This window comes from Rhineura floridana, chromosome 6 (assembly GCF_030035675.1).
Source record: "Rhineura floridana isolate rRhiFlo1 chromosome 6, rRhiFlo1.hap2, whole genome shotgun sequence".
Classification (NCBI taxonomy): Eukaryota; Metazoa; Chordata; class Lepidosauria; order Squamata; family Rhineuridae; genus Rhineura; species Rhineura floridana.
Window position 1 is genome coordinate 115,732,548 of NC_084485.1, and position 12,809 is coordinate 115,745,356.

Consider the following 12,809-nt stretch of genomic DNA (forward strand, 5'->3'; position numbering starts at 1 on the left):
TCCCAGGTCGTAGTCCAACACTCTAACCACTACACCACACTTTAAATGTTTGTCTTACTTTGCAATTTTAGTTTGTTCCTATGGTAAATTATTTTCTTTTGCTTCTTTCTGTGAATATGTGAAGTACAGCAACACTTCGCATAATTTACACTAAAACACCTCAAAAAACAATTGTGAAATAATGACACTGACTATTTTGCAGAATAGTCTCCATACACAGAATAGTCTCCAGTGAACCTAAGGAGTGTCTCAGTTTGCACAAGATAAAACAGTGGGAAGTGAAATAGATTCTAGCAAATTTCTAGGTGTGGTCTATGTTTTTAATTGACCATGCCTACCCTTAAGTGGAGTGGTTGAATAGCTGGCTGAACACATGCAGGCCAAGTTTGTTTTTTCTAACAGCTAGAGTCATTGCTTAAGTTGCGACGTATTATAATCAATCTAATTTTACATCAAAATTCTAGGTGTGCTCTATGTTTTTAATTGACCATGCCCACCTTGCCTTAAATAAAGTGGTTTAAACAGAGCAGGCTGAAAACATGCATCCTCTTTTTTCCAACAGCTAGAGTCATTGCTGAAGTAGCAACATATTGTAATCAGTCTGATTTTACATCAAACTGCAGTTTCAGATTCAATTGTTAATGCACCCAAAATAGAAACAGAATATAACCTCCTATTTGAAATACAAAAGTCTGTCTTCATTATCATATGACATTGACCAATAAAAAGGCTTTGAAATTAATAAAAATTCACTTTTATGTGCCTTCAAGTCGATTACGACTTATGGCGACCCTATGAATCAGTGACCTCCAAGAGCATCTGTCATGAACCACCCTGTTCAGATCTTGTAAATTCAGGTCTGTAGCTTCCTTTAGGGAATCAATCCATCTTTTGTTTGGCCTTCCTCTTTTTCTACTCCCTTCTGTTTTTCCCAGCATTCTTGTCTTTTCTAGTGAATCATGTCTTCTCATTATATGTCCAAAGTATGATAACCTCAGTTTCATCATTTTGGTTTCTAGTGACAGTTCTGGTTTAATTTGTTCTAACACCCAATTATTTGTCTTTTTTGCAGTCCATCGTATGCGCAAAGCTCTCCTCCAACACATTTCAAATGAATTGATTTCACATCCATACATAGAGATTGGGAATACCATGGTCTGAATGATCTTGACTTTGGTGTTCAGTGATACATCTTTGCATTTGAGGACCTTTTCTAGTTCTCTCATAGCTGCCCTTCCCAGTCCTAGCCTTCTGATTTCTTGACTATTGTCTCCATTTTGGTTAATAACTGTGCCGATGTATTGATAATCCTTGACAAGTTCAATGTCCTCATTGTCAACTTTAAAGTTACATAAATCTTCTGTTGTCATTACTTTAGCATTTTTGATGTTCAGCTGTAGTCCTGCTTTTGTGCTTTCCTCTTTAACTTTCATCAGCATTCATTCCAAATCATTACTGGTTTCTGCTAGTAGTATGGTATCGTCTGCATATCTTAAATTATTGATATTTCTCCCTCCAATTTTCACACCTTCTTCATCTTGGTTCAATCCTGCTTTCCGTATGATATGTTCTGCGTTCAGATTAAACAAATAGGGTGATAAAACACACCCCTGTCTCACACCCTTTCTTATTGGGAACTAATCGGTTTCTCCATATTCTGTCCTGACAGTAGCCTCTTGTCCAGAGTATAGGTTGCGCATCAGTACAATCAGATGCTGTGGCACCCCCATTTCTTTTAATGCATTCCACAGTTTTTCATGAGCTACATAGTCAAAGGCTTTGCTGTAATCTATAAAGCACAGGGTGATTTTCTTCTGAAATTCCTTGCTCCATTCCGTTATCCAACGTATGTTTGCAATATGATCTCTGGTGCCTCTTCCCTTTCTAAATCCAGCTTGGACATCTGGCATTTCTTGCTCCATATATGGTAAGAGGCTTTGTTGTAGAATCTTGAGCATTACTTTACTTGCATGGCAATAGTTGGATAATTACTGCATTCCCTGGGATACCCTTTCTTTGGAATTGGGATATATATTGAATGCTTCCAGTCTGTGGGCCATTGTTTAGTTTTCCATATTTCTTGACAAATTTTTGTCAAGATTTGGACAGATTCAGTCTGTTGCTTATAGCAACTCTATTGGTATGCCATCTGTTCCTGGTGATTTGTTTCTTCCAAGTATTTTAACAGCAGCTTTTACCTCACATTCTATAATTTCTGGTTCTTCATCATATGGTTCCTCCGTGAATGAATCTGTCATCCTTGTATCTCTTTTATAGAGTTCTTCAGTGTATTGCTTCCATCTTCCTTTTATTTCATCTCGGTCAGTCAGTGTGTTCCCCTGTTGATTATTCAACATCCCTACTCTCGGTTTAAATTTCTCTTTCATTTCTCTAACCTTTTCGAATAGGGCTCTTGTTCTTCCCTTTTTGTTGTCCTCTTTTATTTCTATACAATAACTATGGTAGTAGTTCTTTGTCCCTACGTACTAGTCACTGTATTGTTGCATTTACGGTTCTAACCGTGTTTCTATCTCCTTTTGCTTTTGTTTTCCTTCTCTCTTTAACCATTTGAAGAGTTTCTTCAGTCATCCATTGAGGTCTTTCTCTCTTTTTAACCACAGGTATTGTCTTTTTGCATTCTTCACTGATAATGTCTCCATAGGTCTTCTGGTTCTCTGTCAACTAAGTTTAAAACCTCAAATGTGTTCCTTATTTGATCTTTATTTGCTTCCAGGATGTTATTTAAATTGTATTTTGGCATTATGATTGCTTTGTTCCTCTTCTTTAGCTTTACTCTGATTTTTGATGTTACCAGTTCATGATCTGTACCGCAGTCTGCTCCTGATCTTGTTTTAGCAGAAAGTATGGCATTTCTCCATCTTCTGCTCCTAATTATATAATCAATTTGATTCCTATATTAACCATTTGGTGATGTCCACATGTACAGTCATCTTTTTGGTTGCTCAAAAAATGTGTTTGCAAGAAACAAATTATTGGCTTCACAGAATTCAGTAAGTCTTTCTCCTGCTTCATTTCTGTCTCTTAAGCCCCATTTCCCCACAATTCCTAGTTCTTCTTTGTTCCCTCCTTTTGCATTCCAGCCCCCATGATTATCAGAACATCTTGTTTTGGTGTGTGATCAATTTCCTCCTGTACTTCTGCATAAAATCTCTCCAATTCTTCTTCTTCTGTGTTTGCCATTGGAGCGTAGACTCGGATGATAGTTGTGTTAATACATTTCCCATTTAATCTCATTTATATCATTCGCTCAGACCTTGCATTGTAGCTCCTAATTGATTTTGCTATATCAGTCCTCACTATTAAAGCAACAGTTTCTTCTTAATTTCTCATATCCTGCATAAGGTATTTTGTAATTGCCTGATTGAAAATGTCCCATTCCCATCCGTTTTACTTCACTCACGCCAAGTATTGTAATGTTGGTACACTCCATTTCTTGCTTGACAATTTCTAACTTTCCCTGGTTCATGTTTCTTACATTCCATGTTCCTATTGTGTGCGTCATACGACTCTGGACTCTCCTTTCGCATCTGTGCACATCAGCCTCTGGGCTTCCTTTCAGCTTTGACCCAGCTGCATGATTAGTCACAGTGCTACTCGTCCTTTGTTTTTCCCCAGTAGCTTGGTGAGTGCCTTCTGACCTGGGGGGGGTCTCATCTCCCAGCACTATCTCGTGTTGTATTTTGGATACTCTGTTCATGGGGTTTTCATTGTAAGAGGTATTCAGAGGTGGTTTACCATTGCCTTCCTCTGAGTTTGGATGCATCTTAGTCTGGTGTTTTAGATTTGACCATTCCACCTTGGGTGCCCCTGCTAGGAGTCTAGCCTCTTGATCTAGACTCCTGATGGCATTGCTCTCAACTTCAACACTCTCAAATCCCCTCACCACGTTAAGGTGTGCATCCTAAAAGGGGGAAACAACCTTATGAAGGTTTGTACTATCTACACCAGAATTTCCTTAATGCCATCTGTCATCAGGTACTCCAGTGCAACAGTTCAGAAGCCAAGTTAAATGGTTATTTAGCTGCTCAAAATCCTGCTGCATGGTTTAATGATCCACCTCTTTTTTTCTGCCATATTTTTGTCGATGTAGTAAAGTTTCCTATAGGAAATCATTTCCTTTTGTTTCTGTTCCTGTGAATATGTGAAGTACAGCAACACTTTGCAAAATTTACACTAAAAAAACTCCAAAAACATTTGTGTAATAATGGCAATGACAAAAGGAAATGATTTCCTATAGGAAACTTTGCTAAAATTGCAAAGTAAATCAGACGTATTTAAAGTGACCATCTGAACTATATCAACTGTCTGAATGTTGCTTCCTCCCTGCTAAAACAAGATCAGCACAGCACATGTCTTCTTTCTATTATTTGGGCTGATTGCAGATGTTGCCACCACTCACCATATGCTCAGAGGCACATTTTACCAAATTCTTCCAAGCTACACTGGCAGTGGATTGGACTGTAAAAAGACCAACCCAAATTGTGTTTGCATTTTGACAAATTTGTAGGGCAGTACAATATCTCAGAGAGGACGCCAGGTCTCCTGTTCCCCTGCTGCATTCACTATAGCTGCCCAATTTCCCTGCTTTTTCAAGTTTGATAGAAATATCTGTGGGCTATAGGTACATTCTTAAACCACAAGGGTTTTTGCCTATTAGTGAATTTCTCTGCTTTTTAATCTGGGAGATAAGAAATGGGATCCTGTGCAAATTTGCTGAGATTGGATTGATCATTTCCATGCTTATTGAGTTCAGTGGGATTTACTCCCCTGCAATCATGCCTAGGATAGGTGAAACAGACCACAGGGGATGGGGAGGGGCAGAGGGGGAGGGCAGGTTTGATCATTTGCATGTTTATTGAGTTCAGTGGGATTTATTCTCATGCAATCATGCTTAGGATAGGTAAAACTGACCAGGGGGAGGGAGTGCTGGAGTTGGCAGGGGAGGAGGAAGAAGGAAGAGGGGAGGGGGGAGGAGGAAGGAAGAGGGGAGAGGAAGGAGGGGAAAAGCAGGTCTGATCATTTGCATGCTTATTGAGTTCAAGGTTTACTCCTATGCAATCATGGTTAGGATAGGTAAAACTGACCATGGAGGAGGAGGAGAAGAAGGGGGAAGGAGCAGATTGGAGGGGGCAAAGGAAGGGGGAGGGGAGGGCAGGTCTGATCATTTGCATGCTTATAGAGTTCAATGGTATTTACTCCCGTGCAATCATGCTTAAGATAGGTAAAACTGACAATGGGGAGAAGGAAGGGGAGAGAGTGTCGGGGGAAGGAGGGGATTGGAAGGGGATGGGGATGGAGAGGGAGCAGCAAAGGAAGGGGGAGGGAAGGGGCAAGAGGGAGGGGATAGGAGGGAGGAGGTGGGTTTGATCATTTGCATACTTTTTGAGTTCAGTGGGGTTATTTCTGTGCAATCATGTTTGAAAATGGAAATGGAATGCCTTCATGTTGATCCTGACTTATGGTAACCCTATGAATAGCTGTCCAATTTCATGGTAAATGTTATTCAGAGATGGTCTTATCATTGCCTTCCTGTGAGGCTGAGAGGTAGTGACTGGCCCAAGGTCACCCAGTGAGCTCCATGGCTGTGTGGGGATTCAAACCCTGGTCTCCCAGGTCGTAGCCCAACACTGACCCGGGGGAGGGGCAGGGAGGAGGAAGGGATTGGGTGGGTGGGCACTAGGCAGAGGGGAAGCCCCTTTCCTTTCCAAAAGGAAAACATTGTGAACAGTATCATTGCTTTTCAGGGGTTTCCCCACCTTTTTGTTCTACAGCAGGCACATGTAGCCTCCCACCCAAATTTAAACCAAAGCTGTCCCTGGCCACATCCACATCCGGCCTTTATTTCACTTAGGACAGTCATACGCCAGAATATTATTGGGTACTACCTAGTCCTCTAACTTAGGAAATGTCCAGCACAGTTTTCCCCAATGACATCAAGCAAACTAATAGGTCTGTAACTTGCTACATTTTCTTTTCCACATTTTTTATCTATAGGGACCACTATTGCCTCCTTTCATTCAGTTTGAATCTTTCCTGAACTATCAATGCAGGTAAAGAATGAATCTAGTATTGGTGCCTGCCATTCATTAAAAGCCTTTAACAAGTTGGGTGAAACAAAATATCCCCTTGGGTCTGTGTTATTTGTAGTTTGTGCTGTTAGTGACTTAACTGCATTAATTATCACAGGTGGCCATCTGGCAACAGCTTCCAGTGGTGACTACTATTTGGAAAGCAGATATGATTATCAGGATTCATTTCAGAGTACTTAATGACAATGGAGGACTTACCATCAGACACTTTACGTTCACAGTTAAGCAAATCCCTGCAGATACGTGCTGGGTTATCTCGAGTTCCCAGAGGGTTCTTAATGCTGTGCAGTAAATTGCTAAGATAATGTAATGTTTTGAATATCTCAGCACTGTGATCCAGTAATGTTACTTCAGTATTTTGGTAGCTCTGCCAAGAAAAAAAAATGACATAGTACTGAGACATGGCCAAATGTTAAACTGGATAGTGTCTATAATGCACAAAACTGGATTTTCAGATTAAAGGGCAACTTATTTGGAAGAGACAGTAAAAGTTACAATGATGTAAAAATTATACAACAGAGAGGGAGGGAGATTTTTATTTATTTAAAGTAGAAGGGAATTCGTAAAGAAAACAAAATCTACATATGCTGGGGGGAAAAATAGATGAAAAATCCTTCTAAACAATCACCATGTACCTCAACAATATTTTTGCCTTTGCAGGAAAGCTAGTCGTTATTCACACATAATAAGGTGTAGAAGTAATCAGAAGAATGCGCAATGGTACAGCAGTAAGTAACCACACTACTTTTCCTTTTTTTCAAAAAGAGACCTACTTTTTTTTTCTTTTTTTTTCTTTTTTATTAAACTTTTATACCGCCCGACTAGCAGAAGCTCTCTGGGCGGTGAACAACAAAAATACTAAGATACACAATATAATACAATAAAAACATATAACAATAAAACAGTCTAAAATCAATTACAACAAATGAAAAATCAATAGCTTAAGTTAAAATGCATTGGGAAAGAGGAAGGATTTAACTTGGTGCCGAAAGGATAGCAGTGTTGGCGCCAAGCGTACCTCCTCGGGGAGACTGTTCCAGTTCGGGGGCCACCACTGAGAAGGCCCTAGATCTTGTCACCACCCTCCGGGCCTCTCTATGAGTCGGAACCTGGAGGAGGGCCTTCGAAGCAGAACGCAGTGATGGGGCGGGTTCATACCGGGAGAGGCGTTCCAACAGATATCGTGGTCCCATGCCATATAAGGCTTTATAGGTTAATACCAACACTTTGAATCTGGCCCGGAAGCATATTGGCAGCCAGTGCAAGCGTGCCAGAACAGGTGTTATGTGATCGGACCGCATGGTCCTTGTCAACAATCTGGCAGCCGCATTTTGTACTAGCTGCAGCTTCCGAACTGTCTTCAAAGGCAGCCCAACGTAGAGCGCATTGCAGTAGTCCAAACGCGAGGTTACCAGAGCATGTACCACCGATGTAAGGTCCTCCTTACTCAGATAGGGACGTAGCTGGGCTACCAACCGAAGTTGGTAGAACGCATTCCGTGCCAACGAGGCTACTTGAGCCTCAAGTGAAAGGGAAGAGTCTAGAACGACTCCCAAGCTACAGGAAGCTTAGGCAGCACACTAACAGCAGAACAAAACCAGTGCAGTCCATCTAAAGCCTCGGGTGGGGGTGGGGAACCTGACACCAAAAAGATGATCAAGGCAGACTTGTGTTCCTGTGCTGGAGAGGGCAATAAATATGAATTGTGAATTGAAGAAACGAAATAGCTTTGCTAACTTTTGCTACATTTTCAAAGGTTAGGTGGGTGCTCTTGTGATGAAGTGGTAGGGTCAGGCTCTCAAAGTACATTTAATATAAACAAAACTTTTAAAATGATGACCACATCCTGAGCGATACCACAGGTATCATGAGCGAGGACACTGACACAAATCAATAGGGGGCTGGGATACTGATATAACTGTATTTCATATAGAACTCGTAGTGGTGGGGGACACATTTGGAGGAATAGCATTTACCAGGAATAGAATCTTGTGGTCTGATTGTTGACAAAATGTGATAGCAAAATAGCATTTCAATCCTGCACAACAAATGAATGACCTCACCAGCACATTTATTACATGAACAGCAACAACAAAACAACTTCTGATTGAGTGGAAAGTTTCTAAAAAAAGTCAGTAAATTTTGCTTTGCACTGTGAGTACCTATCTCAAGCTCTAGCCCCACAAACAAAACACTACGTCATTCATATATTGTGTGTTTTAAATGGACCATTGGTCTCACCTGAAGGGTGATTTTCATAGAAGGACTGCCATCAAACGGGTTATAGCTCCACCTATCGTCCGAAGGCAAGAATGTTTTGAAGTCAAGACTAGGGGTGTCAGGCCCCTCCCACTCTCCAGTTCATTTGCAGCGAGTCTAAAGAGAGGTATCTAAAAATGCAGGAAAAAAGGCCAACGGGCCTACCAGCAAGAACATAACACAATAGCAATATTCATTATAATATGACTCTAACATAACAGTAATAGCAGTCTTGACTTCATTAGGAAATCAACATATAATAGCGTAACAGGAATATATAAAGCAACCCCAGAAATATATCTAGGTATCCTCCATCTGGGACGGTCGTGATGGCAGTTCTATGAAAATCACCCTTCAGGTGAGACCAATGGTCCATTTTCCATAGAAGGACTGCCATCAAGCGGGATGTACCAAAGCAGCCCATAACAGGGAGGGACCACCCACATCCTAATCATCATTAAGAACCTGTTGCAACACTCATCTGCCAAATGAGGCATCGGCAGAGGCATAACGATCTATTTTGTAATGCCTTATAAATGAATGTGGGGTAGACCAAACAGCAGCTCTACAAATATCAGCAACAGGAGCGTTAGTAGCAAAAGCAGCCGTAGTGGCCACTGACCTACTAGAATGAGCTGTTATGCTAGCTGGCACTGGAAGCTTAAGTGCCTCATAAGCTAAGGCAATACATGCGCGCAACCAGCGGGATAAGGTGGAATTAGCTACTTTATGCCCCATAGAACGTGGATGAAAGGATACAAATAAAAACTTGGATCATCGTATATCCTGGGTCCTAGACAGGTAGGTCTTGAGAGCCCTCCGAACATCCAACGAATGCCAAGCCTTCTCGAGAGGATGGGTAGGATTCGGACAAAAGGAAGGCAGAATAATGTCCTGGTTGCAATGGAAAACTGAATCGACCTTGGGACGGAAGGAAGGATCAGTCTTCAGTACAACAGAGTCCTTGTGGAAGACACAGAGATGGCGGGCAGAAGACAATGCGCCCAATTCCGAAACTCGAGGGCGTTGTAAAGCCTGCAGGACCTTTGACAAACTCCATGAGGGAAAACGATGTACTACAGCCGGTGAGCGTAGAGCGGCTCCCCTCAGAAAGCGTTTGATGAACGGGTGTGTGGCAATAGTGGCACCATTGGAGGACACTGAGAGAATGGATGACAGAGTGGACGCATGTCGATGTAAGGTGTTGGGTCTAAGCCCCATCATGAGGCCCCTATGAAGGAATTGCAGCACCTGTTGTATTGTGGCCTGGGAAGGATCGCGGTGCTGGGACTGACACCACCTGGAGAATTCCACCCAAGTATGTTGATATATATGAGTGGTAGATGGTCTTCTCGAGGCCAAAATAATGTCAATAACAGCATCAGACAGGCCAGCAGACCTTAAATGTCCCCGTTCAAAAGCCACGCTGTTAGCTTGAGCCAATTGGGATCCTGATGCCATACTGGGCCCTGGGATAGGAGGTCTGGCCTGACTGGAAGTGTCCAAGGCTCCATCACCGACATTGCAAGGAGATCCGAGAACCACGGTCGACGGGGCCAATATGGTGCTATCAGAACCAGCTGTGCCCTCTCGCGCTGTGCCCTCTTGCGCTGCGCCTTCCTCAAGGTTCTGGCTAACAGTGGTGTTGGAGGGAAGGCGTACAATAGGCCACCTGGCCATGGTAGCGACAGAGCATCCACCGCTTACGCTGTCGTGTCCAGGTATTGTGCGAAGTACCTGGGGAGCTGGCAATTGTGACTGGAGGCAAACAGATTGACTGAGAAGACGCCGAACCGACGCTGGAGAAGATGGAAAATGGTCGGATGAAGTTTCCATTCTCCCGGAAAAACCTGTTGTCTGCTGAGCCAGTCTGCTGTCACATTCCAAATCCCTCTGAGATGTTCTGCTTTCAGGGACTGTAGATGTTGTTCTGCCCAGTCGAAGATGAGGTAAGCTAGGTTCTGCAGAGTACGGGACCTGGTGCTGTCTGTTTTAATGTGATTTTGCACACGTGTTGTCCGTTCAAATGAGAACACGGTCCAAAGGGAACAGAGACTGAAAATGAAGCAGAGCTAAGTGGACAGCCTTTAGCTCCAGCCAATTGATGCTCTGAGTCTGCTCTACTGTGGTCCAAACCTCCTGAACGAACTGGGAGTTGCAGTGGGCTCCCCAGCCAAGGAGACTGGCATATGTGGTGATAACAGTCCTGCGGGGTTCTCTGAACGGAGTGCCCTTGGTAAGGTGTTGGACCTTCGTCCACCAGTGGAATGAAAGACACAGTGCGGGTCTCAAGGGAATTGTGCAATGATTTGAGCTGGCAATGTCCTGCTGAAACGGCAACAAAGCCCACTGGAGGTGGCGAGTATGGGCTCGAGCCCATGGCACAATATGGATGGTGGACACCAACTTTCCGAGAGCCCTGGCTAGAAGCATGACATCTGCGGTTGTTTGGTGCATCAGAGACCACGCGATGTCTGTGATGGCAGATATGCGGTCTGGGGACAAGGACACTGTCGCCTGCAGGGTGTCCAACATCGCCCCTAGATGTTGTAGGCATTGGGTTGGTTGAAGTTGGCTTTTGTCGAAGTTGACTAGCCAGCCATAGGCCTGCAAGACATGGAGTGTGAGCATTAGATGGCGATGAGCCAGCTCCTTGGAACTCGCCCGTATTAAAAGATCATCCAAATAGGGGTAGACATGGACCCCTTGAAGCCGGAGGTAAGCCACTAGTATGAGTAGCACCTTGGTAAAGACTCTCAGGGCAGATGAGAGGCCGAACGGCATTGCTCGATATTGAAAATGCTGGGGGCCGAAAGCAAACCGAAGGAATCTTCTGTGGGCTATGCAAATGGGCACATGGAGATACGCTTCCTTTAGGTCGATAGAAGCCAGAAAGTCTCCTTCTTGCAGGCTTTCTGTAATGGAGTGGAGGGATTCCATTTTGAACCTGCGATACTTTACAAAACAGTTAATGAACTTGAGGTCCAATACCGCCCTCCATGACAGATCTCGTTTGGGCACAGCAAATAGGAGGGAGTACACCCCTTCCGACCTCTCTGTTGTAGGGACTGGCTCTATCGCCGCTATGTCCAAGAGGTGATGTATGGCAGTCTGCACGATGCAGTGCCTGGCTGGTGCCCTGGGACAAGGGGAGGGATGAAACTTGTCCGGAGGTGTTGCCCAAAACTTGGATCGCATAGCCATAACAAAAAAGCTCTCTGATCCAGGCGACCTGAGTCAGACGCAGCCAATGATCTCCAAACAGGAGCAGTCTACCCCCAACCGGTATCGCGTCAGTACTGTTTGTGCTAACGAGACCGTCCCCTATATGAGGACGTTGAGGTACCTCTGCGCCCTTGGTACTGACCTCTGCCCGGAAAACGTCTGTTCCAGGTTCCCCTGAAGGGGCGGGAATCGTAATTACGAAATTCGCGGCCACGTCCTCCGGGCCGCATTCCTCGAAAGGGCTGGGTGGTGCGGTATGGGGTGAAACGTCGGAAAGGCCTGCGTTCGACATTCCTGACAGTGGCCAAGACAGGCTTTCGAGCGTCCTTGGGGTCAACAAGCACAGCATTTAGGGCTTCCTCGCCGAACAGTAAGGAGCTGGAATAAGGTGCCCTTGATAAATTAACTCTGGCTGTAGAGTCCGCTTGCCAGTGATGAAGCCAGAGGGTCCGTCGAGCAACTACCTGAGCTGCCATAGCTCGTGCTCCCAGCTGATTTGCATCCAGGGTGGCATCGGCCACAAATGCAGCTGTCTTGTGCAGTTTAAGCAGTGATCTCCTTAGCGCTACAGGATCTGGATTGGGATCATCTAAGAGGTCATCCAACCACATCATCGCTGCCCTGGAAAAGATGGAAGCTGATGCAGAAGCTCTCATGGCGAAGGCGGTGGCCTCATGGTTTTTGCGTAAGGCAAAGCCCAGCCTCTGCTCAGTGGCGTCCTTTAAGTGGGACTCTCCTTCCCTCGGCAAGAGGGATCTGGAAACCAGACTGGATATGGGCTCATCGACTCCAGGGACGGCTAGTTTGCTAGTAAATTCCGGAGCCAAGGAGTAAAGTTTGTCTGCAAGAGCGTTAAAACGGCGTGTTTGCAAAGGGTGAGACCATTCTTCGTAGGTCAGCTTAGCAATAGGGTCTGGAAAGTAGTGCTCCGCTGGTGCGGGAGATTTCAGTACTCTGGCCCCTTTAATTGTGGGAGTGGCAGCTGCAGGTTGTGCAGAGTGTAGACCAAGGGTGTTAAGAACTCTGCGAGCAAGGGGCTGATAATCGGAGGTATCAAACAGACATTATGAGTTATCCTCTGCTTGCTCCGACTGGTCACTCCAGTCGTCACCTTCAGGTTGCATAGCATAAGGTGGGTCCTCCCCACCAGAGACTTCATCGATGAATCTGCCTCTGGCAATATCAAAAGGGTTTGGAGAACATGATGGACCTGCT

General features: G+C 44.3%; 1 protein-coding gene across 1 annotated transcript in view; it reads right to left on the reverse strand.

The window, feature by feature from the left end:
• The window catches only part of COL24A1 (collagen type XXIV alpha 1 chain), a 333,005-nt gene that overhangs the window by 17,180 nt on the left and 303,016 nt on the right, over positions 1-12,809 (reverse strand). Inside the window, exon 57 of the mRNA XM_061633547.1 lies at positions 6,309-6,477. Within this exon, the coding sequence (XP_061489531.1) occupies positions 6,309-6,477 (169 nt within the window). The remainder of the gene's footprint in view (positions 1-6,308; positions 6,478-12,809) is intronic.